General features: G+C 40.9%; 1 protein-coding gene across 3 annotated transcripts in view; it reads left to right on the top strand.

The window, feature by feature from the left end:
• UST (uronyl 2-sulfotransferase) overlaps window positions 1-24,792 on the top strand; it is a 163,065-nt gene that overhangs the window by 54,649 nt on the left and 83,624 nt on the right. For all 3 annotated transcript variants that reach the window (XM_063329272.1, XM_063329273.1, XM_063329270.1), the window contains exons 2-3: window positions 8,722-8,765; window positions 23,020-23,175. In XM_063329272.1, the coding sequence (XP_063185342.1) occupies window positions 8,722-8,765; window positions 23,020-23,175 (200 nt within the window). The remainder of the gene's footprint in view (window positions 1-8,721; window positions 8,766-23,019; window positions 23,176-24,792) is intronic.

Consider the following 24,792-nt stretch of genomic DNA (forward strand, 5'->3'; position numbering starts at 1 on the left):
GCAGGGGGAAGTCTCCTGTGTTTGGTGGGCTGCTCTCCATGCAGGGGAGAGCGTGCGTGTTGAGAGGGGAAGTGCCACCGCCCTGCCGCCATCTTTTGTCCCACAGAGCTTCTTCCTATGCGTCACGCATTCTGCAGGGGAGAGGTAAAAAAGTTTTCTCTGATGAAGGCAAATGGCCTGCAAATATTCTTGCACCTGTCTATCGCTCAGGAGGAAAAGGAGGAAATGGAGTAACCTTAATAATTTCTTCATATGACAATCAATTAAACAGGCTTCTTGCTATACTAGTGAAACTATCACTGAACATTCAGCTGGAGTGGAAAGATCTTCCTGAAAAATTACCATGGAGTGCTCAAAGAGATCCAAAGGAAGTGAATTGGTATTCACATCCCATCATCTCTCCCCATGCTCTTTTCTGCAATTTCCCCTTTGTTTCCATTCTGCTTTTATGAAGATGTTGCTCTTATCCAAGTTGAAATTTTTATGCATGTTTTTTTTTTTTTTACTGAATTGCATCTTGTGTTTTCAGACCATTTCTTTAACTGATCAGTATCTTTCTGTGTTCGCCCCGGAGTTTCAGCAGAGGTCAAATCCCTTCATTTGGTATTGTTACCAAATTTAATACCAGTGCTCTTTAATGCATTTTTTCAAGTCATTAATGAGTGATAAGATCAAGAGGGGGAAGTTTGCTTGATTTAAAAAAAAAAAACAACAAACAAAACAAAACAAAAAAAACCAACAAAAACCAAAACAACCACCAAAACAAAACCAAACAAACCAAAACCAACTATTAAACAGAAATAGGGCTGGAATTGGAGCTGGTTTAATTTGCCTGTCAGTTCTAAAGCAGTGTGGCAACACCTGGGTCGTTCCTGGCAGATGTCTGCCTAATCTGCTCTTGGAGACCTCCAGTGGTGGCCAGTCTGCTTCCCCCTCGCTTACTGCAGAATTTTTCTATTTCCAATCTAAGAGTGTTGGGTTTTGATAAATACTTTCAGAGTATGGTCTTTCAGACAGATTTTAACTCATTCATTCTCTGTTAATTCTCAAAGATAGTTGTTAATGCAGCCTGCCACAGGCAGTTTCCTAGGTATGCTACCTGAGTGTCATTAATTCTAGCTCATGTCCAAATGTCAGATGTTTCTAACTACTCTCTAACTTGCTAGTGTCTGTGCTGCACTGATCCTTTTTGTATTCAGCCATAGTAATTTGACAGTTTCCACTATTCTTCTCATGTTAGCCAGTTAGGAAATGAAGTAGGAGACGAGTCTTTGTGTGATTTCAGTGGGTGGCAGTTTAGCAGACAAACTGTGACCTTTTCCCAACTTGTCCCTTAAATTTTGAACAGCCTTTTTTGTAGTTGCCTAGCTTTAAGTATTGCTTGACCACATGTTTTGGGAGGAGAATTTTTCCCAGGGATACCCCAAAAGGCACCAAGAAACATAGTACTGCGTATATTTATAGAACTGACTCTGCATTTTTGTTAAGGAAATTAAGAAAAGAAGAAAAGAATGCAAGTCATTATAAAATATCTGGCACACTTTGTGACAGCAGGTCGGATAAAAATCTTCTTTGGGGGAAAACAAAAAAAAGGCTCCATATTTAATCAGTGTCTACTTGCGATGTGATACCGGAACAGAATTTGAGAACCAGCGGAAAAGTAGAGTGAAGATGAAGAACAGATTAATGAGGCTTTGAAGTGCTTTTAGTAAAGAACTATCTGGCTGCAGAGATAGGTCACAGTCTTTGTTCTCGTAGCAAAATGCATTCAAATAAAATTGAAATTGTTTAGCTTAATTACACCTTACTGTTTTGGTCATTAGTTTTTTTTCCTGCACTGTCTTGATAGAGAGCTACATATCTGCTTTTCCTTTGAGTGCAGGAAAATACCTGTTGGGACTGGGTTTATTACCTGATTTTATTTTATTTTTCCCTCTCCCTGCCCCCAGTAGTAATAAAGCAGTTTATTGACAAAACAATAAAATGAACGCTTGTCTGTACATCATGAAATGCTTGTTACCTTTCCGTATTAGGTGTGCTGAAGCAAGGCTTAACCACACAGTTCGGAGGGGAGTTGTGATTTTGGAGTAGCTTTGCCTTCTGGGGTCTCCTCTCTTTGCAGGAGGAGGGCCATGCCTGACGCGCACCTTCCCCTGTCCCGCCCGCATCTCTACTGCATATGCTGAAGCCAGGAGGACATCAGTCTCAGCCTCTCAACTAGGGGTAGCTGGACAGGTGGTGCACTGCTGTCAGGTGCAAAAAGGGTGATTGAACCTGCAGAGATCTCAGAGAAGGCTCCTCAGAGGAGTAGAAAGGGGCTGAGAACCAGCAATGCAGAGGATGAGACTGCTGTTTGTAGGTATTTTGGGCTGGGGCCGGTATATGCTGGGCTATGAAGTCTCCTGGGTGCTAAAGGTCAGTACAAGGAAAAAGTTGGTGTGAAATGGTCATATAAGACTTCCAGAGTGAAGATTAGGTACAGGTGTCTAACAGCTGGGGGTTAGGAAAAGTCTCCCAGTAAAAGTCTTGGAGCAAAATACTCAACTGTTTGATATTTATATAGGACAAATACACAATGCGGGTGCTTGTAGTAGGAAACTTAAGAACTTTCTGATGTTGGAAAGTCTGTGAGTTTGTAAGATGGAGGGATTTTTCTCCTTGTTTGAGAGCAGTTTTAGCCAAGAGTTTTCATTATTGAATATTCAGATTCAGTTTCATCTTGCCAACGTTTCTAAACGTTCATTGAAATGGGTCTTTCATCTTGCAGAATTATAGGCTGGAAAGTCTGTCATTAGAGGGTAGAAGCGAAAGCAAAAAGCACCAGGAAATACCACCAATAAACGCAATGTCTGTGATATTTCCATCGTAGTGCTTGCTGTAGATCACATAATTTGGATAGATGGGGTCATATCATAACTTTGACTATTATTTTTTTATTTGAGCTTAACCACTGAAAGTTTTTAATTTCTTATTGATGAATTATAATTATACATTTTAGTAAGTCTGAATGTAACAAATACAGTTAATGTGGACATTGTTCCATAGATCAGTTTCTTAGGAAAAAGTTATCACTGTAGTTTTGAGTATGTTAAAAGGCAAGTGTATTAATGTAAACACTAATAGATTTGAACAAACTGATGCGTATACAGGAAGTCAGTATTCTTTGTTTTCGTAAAGGTATTTTTCGTCATTTAGAATCTTTCTCTGATGTATACTCTGCATTGGTTTAGAACCTGTTATCCAAACCTGTATCTGTGTTCCAGTGATACTTTTATACATACATTACACATGCAGAATTACCAGTAAGTTTTCAGAAACTGTGCTTATGTGTGTCAGTTTCTCTCCTAATTGTGTTAGAAGTATAAAACTGGTAGGTAAACAAATCTGAATTATATCTTAACGAAGTTTCCCAGGTTCAGTTGACTGGGTAATAAAGCCAAATAGGTTTTCTTTTACCGTGTTCCAGGTTCTTTGCTTCATTGCGTGCAGCGATGTAGACTGAATTAAATGTATGGGTTTGGGGTTGGGATTTTTTGTTATTTATAATTCTAAAAATGAGGAATAACCAAAATGTTTTGAAAGGCAAGAAAGGAAGCAGAAAAATCCATTTCAGAATGTTTTTTAAAAAAATAATGCTTACTCTACATTTTTTTTCATGGTCAAAATGAAAATTTCAACAGGATGTTAGTCTTGCACAGAGGAAACCAATTGTAGGTACAGAGCCTTTTACGTATGATGGAAGAAATTGCAATAAGTCATTTTGTATTCCAGTGCAGACTGGTCAGTGGGGTTTTGCTGTTTTGCTATGTTAATCTTCTCTGCACACCTCTGAAAAAGTTCCCTCTGTTAAAGCTGGTATGGCTCTGCTGACCTCAGCAATAGCAGAGTTTTCCTTTTAGGTTGGATTTGACCTGGGCAACATCGTCCTACTGAGCTGGTGGTTTTCAAGTTGTAGTCCCTAGCCCCCTTCCTTCAGGGGCTCCATGACACGATGACTAAGAATATCTTATTATGTCAGATGTGTAAAAATCTATGAGATTTCTAAGGATGTCTACTGCTCCATTAAGAAGAAAAAAAAAATAAGGAAGAAAAAAAAAAGACACCTATAAAACGTAGGAGGTTGAGAATAAACCGCAGAAACTAGCCCCCATCTATTGTTTCTGGCAGTTCTGTCTGGCCTGGGTGTGTGCTGCTGGCCATGGGCATCCTGTTCGAGTTAACGCTCCTGCTGGTGGAGCCTACCCAGTATTTTCTCTACCGGGAAATTTTTATGGTGGAAAGAAAAGAGTGAGGAAATTTCATAGAATAGAATGATAACTGGGACTGGGGATTTTACTCACTGTCACTCTTCATTTATTTTGAAGGTGCAGTTCCTAATGATTAGGAGTGCCTGGGGGGGGGAGTTGTTCTTCAAAGTCTTGATTTCCAGACCAGAAGACTCATCAGGCAACTATTAAACAGTTCCTTTCCTTTAGATGTCAGATGATCTAAGGGATGGTATGCCAGTAAAGGTTGTATTGGCGCCTGGAATTTTGAGACGGTGACCAAGTGAAAAGAACAAAGCAGGATTTTCACAAGACACGTTAAATTTGGCGGTAGCTGGATCCCAGCTCCCTTAGACTGCTGCTTGTGATTCCCAACAAGGGAAAACCCTGCTCCAAGAAAATAGTCAAAACTCCACATTTTCCATGTTGGCTTTCTCCCTTCATCTCTACTCATTCTTTCCGCATGATATCTAAGTTGTTCAAATTGTCCTGTTTCAGTTGTTATCGAAGGGGTCTTCAGTTCATACATAAGCCCATTCACTGCCTCTTCCCTTACTCCCCGGTCATTTTTTTGAAAGGTTTTTTCCAGGGTTGCAGTTATTCTTGTTTTCTGTTGTTCTGGGCTGGACACAGTAATATTTGACCTTAATCCTGGTGACTGACCATCTTTCTCTGTATAAACTTGGCTTGCTTCAAGCAAAACCCCCACACTTCGGTGATTCCAAGAAAAAAGGAACATAACCACAAGGTTTCCCCGTAGATTTTGCATACGCTGATTCACTTAACCTCAAAGATAATAAATTATGGAAAAATTTGGACTGCTTCTGCATATTCACCATGTTCTGTAATAAAGCCGAGGTTTTTTTTATTTTTTTTTTTTCTGACGGACACTGGAGGAGACTGTGTTCCATCAGCTCAAGCGTGCTGTTGAGCATATTTGTGGAATGCATAATCCCACTGTTTTGAGACTTGATTATTCTGTCTGACTTGTTTCTAATGCCTTATACTTTCACGCTATTACAGGAAGGCAGAATATATTGTAAGGCAGAAAAAATTGGTTTTGAAGAATACTCTTCTCCAGGCAAAAAAAAATATCTACAAATGTCTCATTGGGCAACAGACAAGAGCAATGATGTTTTTAGTAAAGCTTTATTAAAGGACTTCAGAGAAGTCATCCTAATAATTTAGTGACATGGGTTGCTTTGGGACAATGGACTAGATTCTTAATGAGGAAAGATGACCTCCTCTTTTATCACTCTGTCATTTCCACCATAGAAAGTCTCTTCTCTTCTTGTTGCACTTAACGCATGCTGTCTCTGCTAGAGCGTATAAAAGCTGCATAATAATGTTCTCCATGTTAGATAAGCTTGTCGTGTTGATGTAGTTACAGTAAACACTTGAGATTATGAACAGTGGTTTCAGTGTTGATGGTATTCATTACCATGTCCCTGATTTTTACTGCGCAGTTCTCCTTTTTGTACTACTTTGTCGGCTCTTAGTAGAAGATATTTCATAGATCGGCTTTACTTGGTATTTCTCCATTGTTGCAATATTTATAATGCTGAATTTTTCTTTTGTTTTTAAGCTAACCTGGTCTGATGTGTATTCTCTGAAAAGCGGCCATACATATGAAAGCAGCATCCTGTCATAAGTTCATAAAATTTGTAAATATCCAACTCTGGAGTCATGCTTAATATGCTTTTCATGGCCTCTTCTCATGTTAGAAAGTCATCGTCTTTCCTGCAGGTTTTCTGCAGAAATACTCTGATCTAGGTGCGTATTTTTTAGGATATTTCTGCCAGCATCAAGGCTCCTGTAGTGTGGCCCCTGTTTGGCAAGCAGAATGGCAGCAAGCCCAATTCTATGATAGGACGATCAATTGAGAGCACGTGCAGGGCTTTGCGGGGTTAACAAACTGGCTGGTGAACCCCAGAGCCTGCCCGCTCCACTCCCCTGCGGCTGGATTTGTGGCATTATTTTAGTGCTTTTTACTTAGGCTATGGTATGAATCATACAGCAAAAGGTTTCGCTTTTATTACTGAAAACAAATACTCGTTTTAAACTCGAACCCAAAAGAATTCAGACTATTGAATTGCTGTCGCATGCTGTGGATGCTGAGGTTGGCTCTGGTTCATGTGCCTGAGGAGCAGAAACAGGAGATGGGGCAGGGGAAGGGAACTGGCTCAGCACGTGGCGCTTGGGGCAGCGTGAGGGAGTGGGGAACGTCTACAGTTTTCCTTTCTCTGCTCTTCGTTTGTAAGCTATTCCAACAAGATTTCAGATCAGTGCTGTTAATTTCCTTGATCATTTATGTTTGTCTGGCAATTAGTTTCTATTGCTGTTCGTTGCTTCTAGGTTTGAGCAAGCAACTGCCATGAAAAAGACCTTTATAAAATGGGCCAAAATTGCACTGTTGTCTTTTAAGTGGATATAGTAGTAGCTAGACTGTGCTGTAAAAAAAAAAATAAAAAATCATTAAAATTACAAAGAAAGGTAAATGCAGCATGCACACTAAGAACATAGATTACTGACACAGAAAGGTGAAATTAGTTGCTATTGGCTCCTTAATTTTAAAGAATATATCAAAAAGATTTCTATAATATAGCTCAGACACTCTTGACACTACTTCATAAGATACTGTATAAACTATGGCTGTAATGATCTGTTCTCTCAAGAGAAGGTGGTAATTCAAATCCTTCCCTACAGCAAAATGGGCCGTGATAGGGGATTGCTGAAGATATAGTTAATATATATGTCGTTAATATTCCTTTTTATTTGGGTAAGCATAGACTGCCTATGTTTTGTGGAGACAAGAAATATATATGTCTATTGATGTGTCTTTCCTAATATCAATTATAAAACTAAAAGTTTTGTTACTCTTTTTAAAAAATCAGTAGTTTTCATATGTTTGTGGCATTTCTAATGTGTTAAGTTGTTTAGAGAACAAAAATGCTTTTTAGCAAACAACACTTGTTTTAGCATGGATCAAGACGAAACGATTTTCCTGACACAATGAGAAAAACATAAGTTATTTTTGTCCACAGTGTCAGTCTTTCAGGTTAATTCATTGCGAAGAGGAGACAGTTGGTATGACCTACATGGTAACAGCCTGATCCTATAGAAAACTTAAATCCCGAATGAGTGTGAAAGAGAGGCACTAACAGAGCTTTGTTTGCTCCCCTTCCAGGGGGATTTCCCTGAAATGCTTCTTCTCAAGTCCATCCCTCTGTGTATGGAGTAGCTATTTTATTGGAAAACCATATACACCTCTGTTAGCAGTCTGCGAACTGAATTACTTCCCTGGCAATTAGAATTGTATCGGAGGACTGGATAGTAGAAATTATCCCAAATATAGGGAATCAGCCATATTATCTATGGCATTAAAATAATCAGTTGGGTTGTTTGAAGGACATGTATTTGTGTCACATGTATAGAAAGATGAGTTTCTGATATGGTTCAGAAGATGATTCAGGATTTCAGATGACCATCGAAAAGTTACTGTTCAGGCTTTAGTAGTTGTGTGAATTCTTGTAAGATCAAGGTACATACATCTGTAAAAGAAAGAGTTTGGGGTATTGGGACTTACCTTTAGATGAGTTGGAGCCTTTTGACTCAAGTTTTCATTACTTCATAACCTGTGCTAGAAAAGTATAGAAGAAACAGGAAGCAAAATACTTCTGCAAAGTAATCCTGACTTTTTATTGTACGTGGAAATTCATCACACTCACTCACACACAAACTTCTCCTTCCTGCCTGTGGGTGTCTGTGGGAGGGTATATTTTATATATCAGTATATTTGTAAGTAATGGTAAAACGTCTGAAATTGTTGCTTTTTATTGTTGCTAACTAAGAAAGGAACCCTTAAAAATTTTAGAAGTTGAGGGTTTTTTTCTGAAGCTTTTAATCTGAATTGAAAGAGCATCTTGAAAGGGCAGGTGTAATTACATCAGAATACAGTTGCCATTCAATCGATACTGTTCAGGAACAAAAAAAGTAGCTTGGAGGTTGGGGAAAATCCCTGTTAGAATAGAGATAGTGCATGCTTGTCAACTCCGTCAGACCAAAGTCTGATGAAGGCCTTTGATACTTTATTATGTAAGAAATCTTTTTGAGGTTAACTGTGCTCACTTGCTTAAAATGTACAAGGATGCATCTGACAGTTTTTATCATGCAAATAATTGAATGCTGTGATTATTTAATTAAAGCTACCTTGGCCTATTTAGTTTTTTCCTAAAATGACAATATGCATCTAATCTTCTATCACAGATGTAGCCAAAAGAAACTAGTTTGGGGTTTATTTCTTGTTAATCAAAAATTAAGGCAGAGGGTATTTATTTTCCTTTAATTATTTGATGCCACAGAACCAGTGGGATAGAACCGTTGGTTCCGTGAATTGGCAAGTTTTGAAGTTGCGTTGGATGACTTTTGTTTATCTTCATCCTTCTTCTTTTTGTAGGAAATTCCACTTATTTGGATGACCACGGACCACCCCCTCAAAAGGTGAGCTGCTGTTATTTTTCATTTGCTTTCTTCTTGCTTTTTTGGTTTTGGGTTTTAACTAATTGTATATTTACTTGTGTGCAAAGCAACTCTGCTGAGTTTACGTCAACAACACTTCCCCCCCCCCTCCCCCCCCCAAGTGTTTTCAGGCATTTGTAAGTAACTTGTGTTAAGTCTCTGTGTGAGTAAACTAACAGACTTTTTGTCAGTGAATAAAGGGGAGGCAGGGTTTCAGTGGTGTTGTGTCCGTCAGCACATTCATGTGAAAACAAGGCACTGCAGTTGGAGCTAATAAGGCAAGTGAGGGTGGCTTTTTGCTGGCAGCAGTTCCTAGAACATGAGCTCTGCTGCAGGTGCAATGTTTTCAAGCGGAGCAGTAGGATACATTTAATGAATGTGTAATGAGTCCTTTTATAGGGATAGGGTACACTGTTCCCGTCACACATAATTGTGCAGCATTGAGTTTTCCCCTGTGACATCATGGCGCCCTGTGACGTTTCAGGTAAGGACCAGCATTGTGATGGTTTCTTGAAGAGGAAAAAGTAGAAGCAGGCATTTAGGGTCTCTTGTTTTCTTTTCCTTTTTTTTTACCCTGTGTTGGTTTATTCTCTAAAATGTATTTTTGGGTACTGTCTTCTGTCTGTCTTTCGAGACAAGAAGGCTATTATAACTCCTTTTCTATAGTAGCTATTAAAAAAAAAAAAGTTAACAGTTCTCTTGCCAAGTTCTAATTTCTCCAGATTCACTTTATTTCGGTAGGTACAGTGTTGTATATTATTGAGGTAAAGGCAGAGACGGGGTGGAGGTAAAGAGCCACTAATCTCTGATAGTAGTCCTCACTCCTCTCTGTTCAAACTGACCATGAAATCACATCCTGAGCCACCAGGCTTTGAGTTTAAATGCTCAGCCACATGAGTGCATCAGTGTGGTGAAACAGTTAGTTTTTAGTCAGTGGAAGGAGGGTAATGTGGAAGGCAATTTGACTTAGTTATCAGTGAAAGCAAACTCCAGTAATCTGCGTTTCTTCACCTTTTTGCTGCAAACTCTGTGGGCAGATAAGATCTGGAATTTTCAGCTGATGTGTGGAAATTTGTTACACTCTTAAAGTTCAGACAGCTCACTTAGAGGGATGATGTACATCTGATTTTCTTCCTCTCAACAAAAATTACGCAGTTTTTCTGCATGCACAGTTACAAAAACAAATGGATGTAGACAGAAGTGACAAAATCTACTGTTAAGTTCATCATCACTAACTGAGATAGAATGGGGGGAATCTAAGGCTAAACAAATGTTTCACACTTAAAATTTATTTATTACCCTCTTGTGCTCTTGAAAGATTTATTTTATTTTATTTTTTTAATTTGGGTACCATCTGCTTCTCTTGCCCAGAAGTACAGCAGCTTGCATGGGTAAAGCATTATGTTTTCAGGTCTCCACAGAGAGCACTGAGCTCAGTAGGGTAAAGCAATGCTTATTCTGGACCTGTATTTTCCATGCTTGCGTTAGCATTCAGAAGTGTCTCGCTGTGCCAGTATGGAAAAGGCTGTAATCTAGGTAAGAGCTTTATTCAGATTTTGGTCCTTTCACTTCAGGAATTTTGCATTACCAATTAATGGTGCTGTGGGTGGGAACTATACTCCAGTGGGCAGTAGCAGTTGGACAGATTTATCCAACCCAGACCCTTTCCTGTTTACATCATGAAAATTACTTTTTCCTATCTAAACATGTAATTTTGGGCTGTGTTCAGACAGCTTCATCCAGCTGCAGCTCAGCCGTCTGTAGAAAGGCCAGCCGATTAGATACCTACACAATGGACTGATTGGTTGGGTAGGTACTCTTTGATTAGCTGCTTACAATCGGTAAAGTTTTTGGGCTTCCTCTGTAATCATCCTCCCTCCCAAAAGCTTGTTGAATAGCTCAGTGGAATAACAGGCTCTGTAGCCTTCTGTAAGTTACAGGTATTTTGCTTTTTGAAGTACTTGCCTGTGTTTAGAAACATTGATGAGTGGACACATTTTGATCATCCCTTGAACGACACGTGGGCAAGCCTCCTTGTTCTTGGGTGGATTTTTGTTTTGTTTTTCATTCTTCTAATCAAAACATGGAGGGGGATTGGTAGATAATTCCTGGTATTTGCTTAGGGTCATGTTTTGCACGAAGATGCTCTTGCTTTGTAAGTCTCATGCATTGCATTATTGGCTAAGTGCAATTATTTACTGTCCTACAGCTTCAGCTCTGAATTCTGAACTCTGCCTGCGTGAGTGAAACTAAATTCACTGTAATCGTCATTATCTTTCAGGTAGCCTCTATTCATATGACATTTAAACAAATAGATGATTAAGGTCAATGAATGGTTTAATTTGACATTTAAAAAGGTGTCAGAAGACGTTAATCCTGAATCCAACACTGAAAATATTTCATTACAAATAGTATTTTCAGTTGTGGTCCTCACAAAGCACAGATAACATGATGCATCTTTCTTTAGTAGCATGTGTAATGCACAGATGAAAAAGCCCTCGATTTGTTTCTTTCAATCCTGGGAGTCACTTAACCCTGGAAAGCGCACTTGTGCCCTGCTGCATTTAACTGTGGCCAGTCCTTCATGGCACTACTACGTGAAGCTCTCCGGCGTTTTCCTAATGCCTGCCGTATTCATCAGAGGGAATTACAGCATGCCCTGGATGAAATGAAAACATGAGAGGGGGATTTGGTAGGTTTAGGAAGTAAGTTTTGGAGTCAAAAGGATTCTAATTTTATATGTTTGCTTAAAAACGCTCAAAACCTAGAAATTGAGATAACGAACAACAGTCCGTTGCCGAGGGTTGAAATGAGTGATAGCTAATATCAGCGGTATGTAGTTAGCTGTAGTGGAAGGCCACCAACAGTTGATATGCACCGGACTGTAGCTATTTTGCAGAGTACATTCCAGTGTTTCGTTGGAAATTGTATTAGTTTTGGCTTTTCGTCATGGCTAGGTGCCAAAAGTTTGGGTTTTTTAAATACTATGTGGAGTTTTTTTTCCCAGTGGAAGAACTGAAAATAGCACTTGTTCTCTGAATAAGGAATAACATCATCATGTTTCAGGAGATCGGGGTACTGGGCTGTTTTTTCAAATGAAGGTGGCAGAGGCAATTTTCTCAGCACAAGCAGAGAAGGAAAGCTTTGCTTACTGCTGTACATGAACATTGCTGGTGTGGTTCTGGTTCTCCCTTTAAGGCCAGTTTGGCCAGCTTTTCAAGTCTTCCCGCTGTAAAGGGTTTACTTGACTGTTAAAGATTAGCAGTGGTTACCCTTAGCAGTGGTATGCATGTTACCATGTCAGTGGTATGAAGGTAATGTGTCTGGCATAGGTCACTCTTCTTTGGTCCTTAGACACCAAAGACTTGACCAGAGATTGACTAATCCTAGATTTTCACGAGTTCTGTGTGTGCTTCTCTGCAGGTAGGTGCAACCCCCAGAAGCGCTAGCACACCTCTGGACTTGCTGGTGTTAGTATGTGACACATAAAAAGGGAATGTAGTTGAGCTAAATGTGCCGTCCTACTCTGTCAGTAAAAATTAACTCTTCAAGTTAAAGTACTTGAATTTCCTAGTTCAAATCTCTGTCTTGCTACCTCCTGGGGTTCTTTATGTGCATCTGAAAACTCAATTTTAAAGCTTTTGCAAAGTGAACATTTGTTTATCCTTTCTCTGTAGGTTGTAGTCTGTGATGCCTATAGACGATGCTAGCTTTTTAAAAAAACACCTGTGAAATTGGTGTTCATTAGTGACTGATGGTGTTCAGTTGATGTATTTCATGTCTGAGCATTTTAGTGAATAAACCGGGTGTATTTTGTTCCAGTATTTGGGTTAGCCATTTCCTTAGCAAAACTTCCTGAGATTTTTTTCCTCCATCCAAGGTGGTGAAGCTGACCTTTGAGGGCAAATGACGTGATCTTTATCAGACCTACTGTTGTTATTGATTGAAAGCTTTTCCCCTGAGAACTTGGCAAGAGCATCAGGATATGTCCCTCTTTTGGTGCAACCGATATATATGTGTAAAGGACCTTTGCACATAGATGACAGATAAATTACATTCAAATGCTCTATTCTCCTTTTCTTGATGGTTTTCCCATGGGATGCCTGTCATGGACCCAGTGTCTTTTGGCAGCTGTTTAGGTGTCAGCAAAGCCCTATGCTTAGGACATGTGTGGCAGTGCTTCAAAGCTTTTAAGTGAAGAAAAAATGCATGTGGGTCAGGATAAGGTCAAAATGAAAAGAAAGAAAATGCATACGCAAAATAAGTTTGATCTGATTTTATTGGTTTGAAGCTGGAAAGTGGTTAAATTCCCTTTTCACCATTCTTTCAGTTGTTACGTAGTACTTATGTGATAATCACGGAATCTTCAGAGTTGGAAGGGACCTCTAGAGATGATCTAGTCCAACTCCCCTGCTAGAGCAGGATTGCCTAAAGCACATCCCTCAGGACTGCATCCAGGCGGGTCTTGAAAATCTCCAGGGAAGGGGACTCCACAACCTCCCTGGGCAGCCTGTTCCAGTGCTCTGTCACCCCCACCGTAAAGAAGTTTTTCTGTGTATTTGAACGGAACTTCCTATGTTCTAGCTTGTGCCCATTGCCCCTTGTCCTGTCGCTGGGAACCATTGAAAAGAGCCTGGCTCCGTCCTCCTTAAACCCACCCTTTAGATACTTGTAAACATTAATCAGGTCCCCCCTCAACCTTCTCTTCTCCAGGCTAAAGAGTCCCAGCTCTTTCAGCCTTTCCTCATAAGGGAGGTGCTCCAGTCCCATAATCATCTTGGTTGCCCTACGCTGGACTCTGTCCAGTAGTTCCCTGTCCCTCTTGAACTGGGGAGCCCAAAACTGGACACAGTACTCCAGTTGTGGCCTCACCAGTGCAGAGTAGAGGGGAAGAATGACCTCCCTCGACCTACTGGCCACAGTCTTCCCTATGCAGCCCAGGATGCCATTGGCCTTCTTGGCGACAAGGGCACACTGCTGGCTCATGGATAATTTGCTGTCTAGCAGGACCCCCAGGTCCTTCTCCTCAGAGCTGCTTCCCAGCATGTCCGCCCCTAACATATACTGGTGTTTGGCATTCTTCCTTCCCAGGTGCAGGATCCTACACTTGCTTTTGTTGAACCTCATTAGGTTCTTCTCTGCCCAGCTCTCCAGCCTGTCCAGGTCACGCTGGATGGCAGCCTTATTTCCTGCTGTCCAATACATTCCCCTCTTCTTCCCCTTCTTTCTGTGATAGGAAGGTATTCATAAACTAACATAGCACAGGAGGAGGCCATAACCACTCATTCATATCCATTCAGTCATGGCCACCTTGTTTATCTTTCTATTAGGAAGTGCTCTATTGTAATACTGAAGTCCAGTTACAGCTGTGTCTTGGTGACCTAAACCTTCAGTGGAAAAATAAAAATCTGCCATTCTGGATAGAGGTAGCATGACAGGGTGTCTTTTGAAAGTGACAAACTGATTTGGTTGATGTTGCTAAGCCTTGTGACTCAGTTGAGTAACACTCGTGGTTTTACCACAAGTCTTGTGTTTGTTGATGCTGTTCTTAAATCCTAAACTGCTACCTTTAAATAGTTATGAAAGAATCTCAATTGGCTTGCAAAAAAGGGGGTGTTTTCTAGCTACGATGTTTGAAAAAAAAAAAAAAAAAGGCACACCAAGTTTAAAACCTGGAACTTGGGATGCTGTGAAGGCTTGCAAAACTGAAAAAAAACTCCATCACCCAAAAAAACCAAATAAGAATTCTAGTATTATTGTGAAAGCCTCATGATTTTGAAGATGAGGGGGTAGGTCCTGACAGTCTTCTACTTGGGCTTTACAAAACTATAAAGTATAGTTCAGGAAATAGTAAATAGTTAATAAGGGCCATGAGCTTTAATGAAAAATGAGATTGTGAACTCGCCTAGCGGTCAACAGTAGAATCAAGACATCAGGCAAAGAGGACAGCGTGTCTTGACTGCACCGAAGGGCTCTGTGTGAGAGTGGCGGTATCGTAATTCAGGGGAAGGAGGAGTTTGGGCAAGGAGGAGTTTGGGCGAGTAATCTAAGGACAGGGCAGGTGAGTATGAATAGGTAGTTCTTAGGACAGCACCCATGACACGCCCCCCATGACACCCTGGTGCCCTAGGGGAGTGTGGAGGCCTTTGCTGCTGGCACTTGGGGATTTTGAGTAGCTGCAGGGAGAAGCTCCCTCCATTGAAATGGAAGAGTCCCTCCATTGAAATGGAAATAGAATTGGTCAGCAAGAATGACGTTTCATTTGCCTGAGCAAACCAGATTAGTCATTTCAGATTGCAGAAGGGTGAAATGGGAGTGCTTGATGCTGGGCCTTGTCCATTATTGCCTCCAGCATGTGGCATCTCCGACACCACAGGATCCCCTTGTGCCTCAGACATGGACCGTGATCAGCTGGGGAAGGTATTCTGGGTCTTTGAGTAATTTTAGGTGACACTGGGATTTCTGCTATGTTCTGGCTCTGCTGGAAGAGTTGGCCAGCAGCGTGTTGACCTTCCTGTAGTTGCTTCTTGGTGTCGCTCCTTTCAGGTGGTGACATTGTCATAAACTAGATTTGAATCTGTTGCCTGCAGAAGCTATGTTGGAAATTCAGTCCCTTTGAGTTCCTCTGAGCATGCAGAGCGAGAGCACCTCGGAGCCAGCTCATCAGTAACGAGCGTGTGGGTTACAGTCCAGCAGAACTGGCCTGTTTTACAAATTAAAATCCAGTTACGGCTATAAACAACCTTTATTTCATACTGCAATTGACTTATAAAGTGCCTGCACAAAGTGCAGTGGAAAAGACAAGCATGCTGGAGACATTAAAATAAAATGTGAAACTGCTGAAGGGAGCCTAAAGTAAAGTGCAGGAGGGCAAACTGAAACACAGTGTGACAGATCCTTGGCAATGGTGAAACTGTAAGTTGTTGCACTGGCTGCAGCAGAATAGATAGGCAACCACAACAGGTACAAAAGGGTTAAACCTTAATGTGCAGAAAGACAAGTGCATACAGAGGAATAAATTATTTAGTCTACCTCTCGCCACATTCAAATCCAGTATTATTGGTTCCCAGGGTGAATTTGTGAATATTGCATTGGAAGGATAGAAACTACTATAAGGTTACTTAAGGGAACACCAGTGCTGTGATGTAGTATAAAAAGTTTTAAAACCAGGCTTAGCTACTTAATATCTCTCATTTTCTAAGTATCCAATATAAACATGTGGGATGGATGTGATAGGATTTATTACTTAAACAGAGAATAACTGTGCCAGTGTGTTCTGAGCACATCCCAGTGTACAAACCCCTGGGCTCAGGAGGAAAACCAGCAGTTTTAAACTTTGCTGTTTCAAGATACATAGACATATAATGTGAAGCTGCTCTGGAGTTAAATCTGGCTTGCACAAATTCTGCAGCTTAAGGGGTTTTTGGTATTACGTGGAAAACCTTCCAGTGGAAAACTGTGTAATTAAAGTGACACCAGAATTCTTAATCTACCTGAACTCATGCTAGTTCCCTCAACAAGTACCAGCGTCAGTGAACCACATCCTTGCATCATTTATCTCCTTTATCTTGTTATGAGGTAGGTGCATACCAGTAAAACGATTTCCACAATGTGATGAACTTTAGAAGTAAGAGATGAAAATACTTATTTTTGCAAGAAAACTAATGAGGGTCTTCCTGTTTTTTTCCTGTTGTGATCTGCATGCGCTTATATAGGGTAAAGAAGAAAAAGAATGGTTGGCTTTACGTTCTGCACTCCTCTCTATACCAGCGACCATATGCTTTGATTCTTCTAAATGTCATCCTGAGATGTTTTAAAAAGGGATGTCTGCAAGGTATGAAGGATAACTGTTCAGTTCTCTCTGGCACTAGGGTGATGATACAGCACTATATCTAATTTTGGTTCCAGAAGAGGTGAACAAGTTGCAAACTGCAGAGGAAAGCAAGAAGAATGAAGAGGAGGTTGAAAAGCATGCTATGTTAAGAAAAGGTGCGGGGGGGAAGATTTGGTTAATCTAGCAGGTGTTGCTTGTGCCCCGTCCCTAAGCAATTATCTGTTTGGTAGGGTGGTTCCCTCTCACCTCCTTCATCCCTGAGAGGAGCCAGAGCTGCCATCGCTGGCGTACAGCGAGTGTTGCTGAATTATTAGAGCCAGGAGTCCTGCTCTCAGCTCCAGAGGCTGCCTAACATCAGTGACCACCTGAAACCACTAGGTGAACAGAGCATCTGCTCTTTACCAACAAGTTTGACTCTTTGTATACGTGTGCTGAATTTGAACGTTGTTGTAACTTCACATACCTAAAATAAACCTGGTTCTGGGCTCTCTTTTGCAGGGAATCCTGTGCAGCAGATTGCAGAAGTAGAGGCTTTGCTCACCTGTGAGCTGCCGTTGTAGGAAGGTAAATCAGGTATACAATATAAAAGGAGCAAAATGAAATGTGTTGACAGGACGCAACCAAAACTTTGAAAACCTGAGCTTTGACCTTTTCTTTGTAATTTTCCCAGGTTGCTATTCATGTTATCATAGTTTCATTTTATAGCCATAGTATCATGTAATAGGACGTGATCTGAGACTCAACACAGAGATTTTACTATGCTTTGGACTGAGCTCTTTTTAGATTTGTAAGGTGCAGTACTTCGTAGAAAAATTATTGGAAGTTTTGATATTGGTTATACAGATCAGTTTTGGGGACACATCAGGAACCATGAGCTTTGGCAGACATTTAATAGTTATGCTTTTCTTAAGTCTTTGTAAGTTTGAGGACTGTGTCTACAACCAGTCCCCTTTTGCTACTTGTGCTCCATGCTTATGTTTTCAATTTATTTTGGTACTTAGGGATGTTGAATCATTAGAGAACACATTTTAACTTATTCTTCCAAATACGTCAGCTGCAAAACAGATGAAATGCATTGCTTAGGGCCGGGGCAGGGGGGGGAAGTCAAGTCATCTTTTTTCAATTAAATTAGTTGCTTCATGAAAATGCAACAGAAGAATCTTCTCTTTCTTCTTCTGCCTTATTTTCAGTGCTCTACTACAGCTATATGACTTTCAAACTTCAAAACCAAACAAACTTCACCCTTACCTTTCTTGTGGTTTCTAGTGTGTTTTCGGTGACCCATAGAGAGGATGATGCTGTCTGCTCTGCTTTAGAGTTGGTTAATTCCAAAAGCTTGTCTCAGTCCAGAGGCATTACACTCTACAGGTGGATCTTGACATAACTGGATCTGTGTGGTTTAGCTGTGGAAGAAGGAGGGTAGCTAGTAATTTATTTATTTTTTCTCTTTTTCATCTTTCAGTCATGTTTTCTGCTGACATATCTTTGTATTAGCAATTCTTTGTTGTAATTGCTTTAAAAGTGAGTAAGAATAAGTTGATACTTGTTTGGAATGAGATTTTGTGCAGCAATTAATGAAGTTAGGTTTGGAACATGTTGTCTCTTAGTGGCCTTAGAGTTTGTCTTTAAATAGGCCGTGTCAGGCTTGTGACAAACCTCAATTAAAAGGAGAGGCATCCAGTGGATCTAAGAAGATCTCAAAGCTGGTGACTGAATACCTGATCTATCTTCGTGAAACTCACAGTGTGAGAATGGATATTCTCTGGAAATGGTAGAAGATGAGATAAAAATTAAATGCACGACAAGTAACAAAATTCTGGAATTTGTTGGTATAGCAGGTGGTGTAAGAAATTCTTCAGGCAACAGGCAAGGATGTGCCTTCTAACATCCCATGTGCAATCTTTGGGAGCACTGAAGGAGGAGAGACACCGGAGGGAAGTGGACTGTTGACAGTGCTGAGGTTTGCAGGTGCCTAACGAGCATCTTCCAGCACTAATGAGCCAAACGGGCCATGGCTTTGACCCAGTAAGCCATTTTTTAAATTCTTATAATTCTGTGTGAGTTGGACAGGGGAAAAATGAAGAAGTTGCACTGGGAAGACGTGATGCTATATAGAGATGTGTGACATCAGCAAATGTTTCATTGCTTTCACAATCTTACCAGTTTTGTCTGTTGGTTGGCCTCATTCATGTGATAAACATGGAGCGCTACGTGACCACAGGTTAGTGTCTGCTCAGAAAGGAGAAGCCAGTTCTGGCACCCACTTCTGGCCCCTCTCATGAGTAAGGACAGGGATCACTTACTTGCAGAGTTGTGAAGATAATGGATTGCTTTCTGGGAATGTGTATTTCTGACATGAGTTATTAGGCTGGGCAAATTGTACCTGGGCTGGGAAATTTTTGGCAAGTGGGCAAAATTATACTGGATCTGGCTTAGTAAAAGTAGAGTAATTCAGGTCTTTGAGTGGATCCCTAAATTGCTGACACTGCAAGTAATTATCCAGCCTAATCCTTTTTAAATGGTGCAAAGGTTTACCTGGAGACAAAGCCACCACTGAAGATGGAAGCCTGGGCTTTTGTCAGACTATCTGAACATTTGCTCTCCTCCTGAGACTGGCAGACCTAGCCTGCAGAGCTGCTTGAGAGTCGTCATCTGTAATGCAAATTCATTTTGGGTTAAACTTGCTTTTTCTTCTCCTCGGTTTCATTCGCAATGGTTCTTGACATCTTATTTAACTGTGGAACAAAAGAAAAAAAACCCTCAGTTTGAACTGACAAGTAAATTGTTATAAAAGTTTCCAAACCCTTGGAGAGAGCTATTTTAATTATACTGTGGGTTTTACTTTTTTTGTAGTCCTAAGTACTAATTAATATAAATCCAAAATGAATTACATGTTTGAATTGTTTATATTACCTCTGGGCTTTGATGCAGTGCTCAATAAAGTTACTCTGTAATTATTTTTAAGTTGCGTATATTGTTACATGAATATCATGTTGCCAGAGCATCACCTCAGCAGTTAGTCAGTCTACATGATACATACTCTCATTGTAAAATAACATGTAATCCAATTAGCATTTTGTAAACCTCCAACTGCTGTTTTCCAGCTTGTTTCTGCTAATATAATAGGAGCCTTCTTTTCAAGTGCCGTCTCTGCCACCATCTCTTACATTGTTGGAGTCTGTTGTGAGTATCGTGAGGGGGGAAAAGAAAGAAGTTCCTCTCTGGAAAAAGTTTTCAATTTCTTGCATTTCTAGATCTGCCTGGTAGAAACTCAGGTTCCTGGAAGAAGTATTTCTTCTTCTAAGAAATTCATCATTTTCTAAAATGCAGAAAGCAGATTTGCAGTGTCCTAAGGGAAGTGGTCACATCAAACAAATACTTGCTTATATACCAAAAGCCTGTGTATTGCATGTCTTCGTGTACTGGGCACACCTTCTGGTGCATTTAGGTGTGTGAGTGCAGTGGTGACGTAAACAGATGAAACACCAGCAAAGCTTCAGCAGTGAATCCCTAAAGCTGGCCACGTTCAGCAGTGCTGCAAGTCAAGTTTTGATTACTGGTAAGGACTGTGCTCTTTTGAAGTGAGCTTTGAGCTGTAGCACTTATCTTGAATCTTGTCTGATTTTACCCAAGTGTATTCAGATTTTACTGAATCAAGGCATTGATATATCGGCCTCTTCTAACCCAAACAGTTGTCTGAAAATAATAGCCCTTCATTTCAGTTTTCTCTATCTGCAGTGAGTATTTGCTTATGTTTTCTTTTTGGGGGTTGCCGTGGTTATCGTCTGTGTGCAGAACAGAATTGTGCTACGTAGGAAGGTGAGTTTCAGAAACAATGGTGAGAACTGGCCGAACTTGGTAGCAGCTGCCACTTTTTTAGCTCGTAAAGTTGTTTGCACTTAGAATAGAGACTTTACAAAGGCCTGCTTTAATTTTACTTCATTTTTAAAGGATGCTATTAATAAGATTCACACAAAGTTACTGGCTAATCATCAGGGATTTAATTATAACTTGAATGTAATCTGGGTGCAGCAAAATTCCACTTGAAATGAGTGAAGTACTAACGAAGAAAAAATTTTGCTCGCTGTGTTGCAAAGTGCAACTCTGCTATGAAAATCAAAGCAGTAAATAATTATGGAGCATTTTTAACTGTTTCCGTAGGCCTAGAAACTCATCATTTCTCACATTTCCAGGACGCTAGGCAAGCACATGCTGTATGTGCTCTTGCTCCTTCACTGGCACTTGTCAGCATCTACTTAACATTTCTCTTGAAGACTTTCACATACTTGCACAGCAAAGTGTGCCAAAAGTGTAGGTCTGAGCAGAGGAGAAACTCCCATTCCACAAGTTAGAGTGGTGGTGTGTGGATAGTGCTGCGGGGCAGTGGCAAATACCTATGCTGGCTTTTGTTACGCAAATAAATGAATCAAAAAGGGGACAATCCAGAATATGGTTCCTGTTCTTGCATAAGAAAAACTTGCATTGTGGTGACCCTGGTGTTACAATCAACATAATAAAATGTGTTCAAATGTTAACCTTTCTGACATCATTAGCAGTTGTTTTGTAAAAGTTTAGCTACGGCTGTAACATAGAGATGTTAAATTCATCACCTTTGGAGTTCCCTCATCATTGAGGCTGGGATTTTGCATTTCACAGGAAGCAAGGCTTCTAAGGAGTAAGGGGCTAGGTTTCTCATTGAAAACTTTAGATAAACATTACAAAATAGTAAGGTTTGGCATGTTATGTGGGTTTTATATGAGCCTCGGGAGGCCCATGTTTACTTGCTGAATTGGCGGATGCGATGTCCTGGAACTTGGAAAGCTTAACTGAGGCCATGAATACCAAATACCTACCCCTTCCCCAGGTAAAGTGGAGAATGACAGCTTCCATATTTATGTTGCAGTGAAGGATATCCTAAACATTGCAACCAGTAAAAACAGTTATGTTCTTTTGGGCATGGAGTGTAATGTTGATAGCAAAGTGCCAGTGTGTTCCCATTATGTATAAGGGAATCCAGATTTTTTTCTTTCATTTTTTTGTTCCAGTTTGCAGTCCTCTTTGAAAGTAATCTGAAGGGTTGCCTGAGGAATCATTTTGCTTCCCTGATGAAGATCTATTAGCTGTTCAGATACTGAGAGAAGTGCCAGAAGTCCATATGCCTCATCTGACTGCTTTTATGTTAGAAATACTCCTGCTGGGAGAACATGATTGCATCAGCAGCATAAGTAACTATAGGTTGAGATAGACCATCACTTTGGCACGTGAGCCATTCCTTGTGCTGAACACATGTCACCTGGAACCAGGGTGCAGACCCCATGTCGGGAAACATTTTGTGCAGTCATTTTAATAGAAAAATGAGCTTTTCATAAGTGAGTGCCATATATGCACTGCTGTGGATAGAACTGTGAGCTCCTGACTATGTTAGGCAATTTAAAAGGCTTGAAAACAGATGCTTCTTGGCCTGTATTATCAGATGTTGCTGCTATATGCTATACGCCAAATATTGTCTATGGCAATAGTGTGACTTCAGAATGCCTTTTACTGAAAGAATTGCCCTTGGACATCATCCAGGAACAGAACAAGCCTGCATCCAGTGTACTTCAGGACAGTGAGTTACTACTCGTTTGTTCTGGTTTCCTGAGAAGGAGAGCATGGTGCAAGAATTCGTGTGGGATGGAGACTGTTCCCAGTGGGCAGGTTGCATGTGACTGTTCTGTTTTGAGGTTTAGTGAATGTTACCTGTACACTGGTGATTAGATTATGCCAGTTGGCCTCCAGGTCACCTGTGGCTGCAGCGTAGTTTATTCCACAAGTACATACCTAGCCAGTGACATGATTTCTTCTCTGAGTCTCTTTGGAAGATTCATGTTTATATATGAAATTGAAACAGTTGGTTAATTTTAGCTCTATACAACTGGTGGTTGGTTGGGTTTTTTTTTCTTTTCAAGCTGAAGTTTTGCAATTCCAGCATTCCTCTTGTGTTATGTCAACTTCATTTTGAGTTGCCAAACTGTTGTGCAAATTCACTTCTGTTCTTTGTATGGGAGGCAGTCAACTAAAGCTGACTATTTGCAATGAGGTTACAAGCAGCAAGCTTAAGTCCATCATCATCTTCACTAGAAGACATCAGCAGTGGCTAAGTGTTTCTGGACTAGCTACCAATCTGCACTTTTACATTAAACTGGATCACGAGGGGAAAATCTTGGCTTGCCACCTCCTGAGCCATGCGTTTCTATTCTAAATCGCTTCTAGCTTGCTCATGGAAGTGAATGCTTCTGACCTGGGCAGGGCCCTAGAAATTCTCCTGTATGTATCTGTTGGCTTACAGTCAAAACATGGTGTGATTCAGAGGTACACAGAAACAAAAATACTGACTCCATTTTTTTTTCAATCTTTATTTAGGTACTTCCTTTCCCCAGCCAGGTGGTCTACAACAGAGTTGGAAAGTGTGGGAGTCGAACTGTGGTTTTACTTTTGAGAATTTTATCAGAGAAACATGGATTCAACCTGGTTACTTCTGACATCCATAACAAAACAAGACTGACCAAAAATGAACAGGTAAGTTACTCCTGTTCATCTTAGATCCTGTTTTCGTATTATGTTCGTGAAACTGAGAAACGAAGGCATATGCTAGCAAGAATCGTATTGAAAAGGTGTACTACTACTTTGACCTGAGTAATCAGCCAGAATTCATCATCCCCTGAGTGGCTTCAGTTAATAGGAGAAATGGGTAGTAGAGCCAAGAGCAACATGATGTGGAAGCTAACCAGAAAAACTGACTTACAGTGAGCCAGCTGTTGAATTCAGTCAGCACAGCAGTTAGCCCGGCAGTGAGAAGGGTTAGTACAAATGAAGTTAGGTGCTAACAGCTTCTGGGACCTGTATTAATGTATCTGCAGGGCACAGCCATTTATCATGTAAGCAGGCCAGCTTGTTCAAACCTAGCTTGGGTCTCCTTAAGCAGAGCAGGAGTACTTAATAGGCAACGGGGAGGGGGGGGATTGCTCACTTTCTTAATTCACTTCTAGTGATCACTTGCTTCAGAAAGTTGTTTCCCAGGACCGTACTAACCCATGTTGCTATGATCTGACATGTCCTTGATCCTATCTCAGCCTCTTGCTCATACGTCTTTTTCACGGTATTGCATAACCCTCACTAAGGCAAGTGAAAATACCACATGAAACTTTTTTACCCGGACGCCCCTTTTCATGTTCCCTTAAAGTTATAGAGGGCATTGTTTTGCAGCTTTGATTCCACAAAAGAACCAGTTATTTAAATTCCCTTGTATGTAGGGTAACCACGTGCCCTCTGTGAGTATCACTGCCATCACTAGATACTGATGCAAGTAATACAAAAAACCTCAGACTCCCAAGCGTACAGATGTAGTCAGATGCTGTACACACGACTGTTGCACACACTGCCCACAGCTGCTATTTTGATCTGCTGATCAGGTAAATGCTGCAATAACTGCCTGCGTCACTCCTAGGAATAGCAGCCTGCAAACCACAAAAGGATGTGCACGATGATGAAAATACGCATGTGGGCCTGCCAGTGGCATTGTGCTGTGATTGGGGATAACTTATTTGTAGTCTGTTTATGAGCATAAGTTTGTGATTTTTAGATACAGCAGTTCATTCCAAATGGAAATTTGGGAGCAGATGCTGCTCCCGCAGGTCCCACCTTCCTCCCTTCCAAGGTGGCCGTCGGGGTCCCACCAGCAGCTGGCTTACCTAACCCCACATGGTGCTCAAACCAGCCCAAGGTGGGGACCAGCTTGCCAGGGCTGCAGCAAAGCCCAAAGGCTTCTGTGCATGGCTGGGTGCAAACCCCCAGTGGAAGGCTGTGCGGGAGGCCAGTGTACCCACTCCCACTGCCCCCGCCTGTGGCCGGGGGAAGGGGCAGAGCCCTGGGCTGCAGCTACTGCAGCATCCTTGTCTGTATCCCACCGGCAGCACCACAGAGCCTGGGGAGTTCGTAAAACGGTCCCATCAGGTCAGGGTCAAACTATTCTATGCTACAGAGCCTGCCTGGGTAGTTTTTCTGCTTAACTGTAGGACATGGGATAGGGGATTTCCATGGGTATGACTGCTTTTGTGTTTTGGGTTGTTTGGGTTTTGTTTTGACTATGTACTTCATTGAGTTTCATCGCTGATTGGAAGATGCATCATAAAACCT

This window comes from Chroicocephalus ridibundus, chromosome 3 (genome assembly GCF_963924245.1).
Source record: "Chroicocephalus ridibundus chromosome 3, bChrRid1.1, whole genome shotgun sequence".
Taxonomy (NCBI): domain Eukaryota; kingdom Metazoa; phylum Chordata; class Aves; order Charadriiformes; family Laridae; genus Chroicocephalus; species Chroicocephalus ridibundus.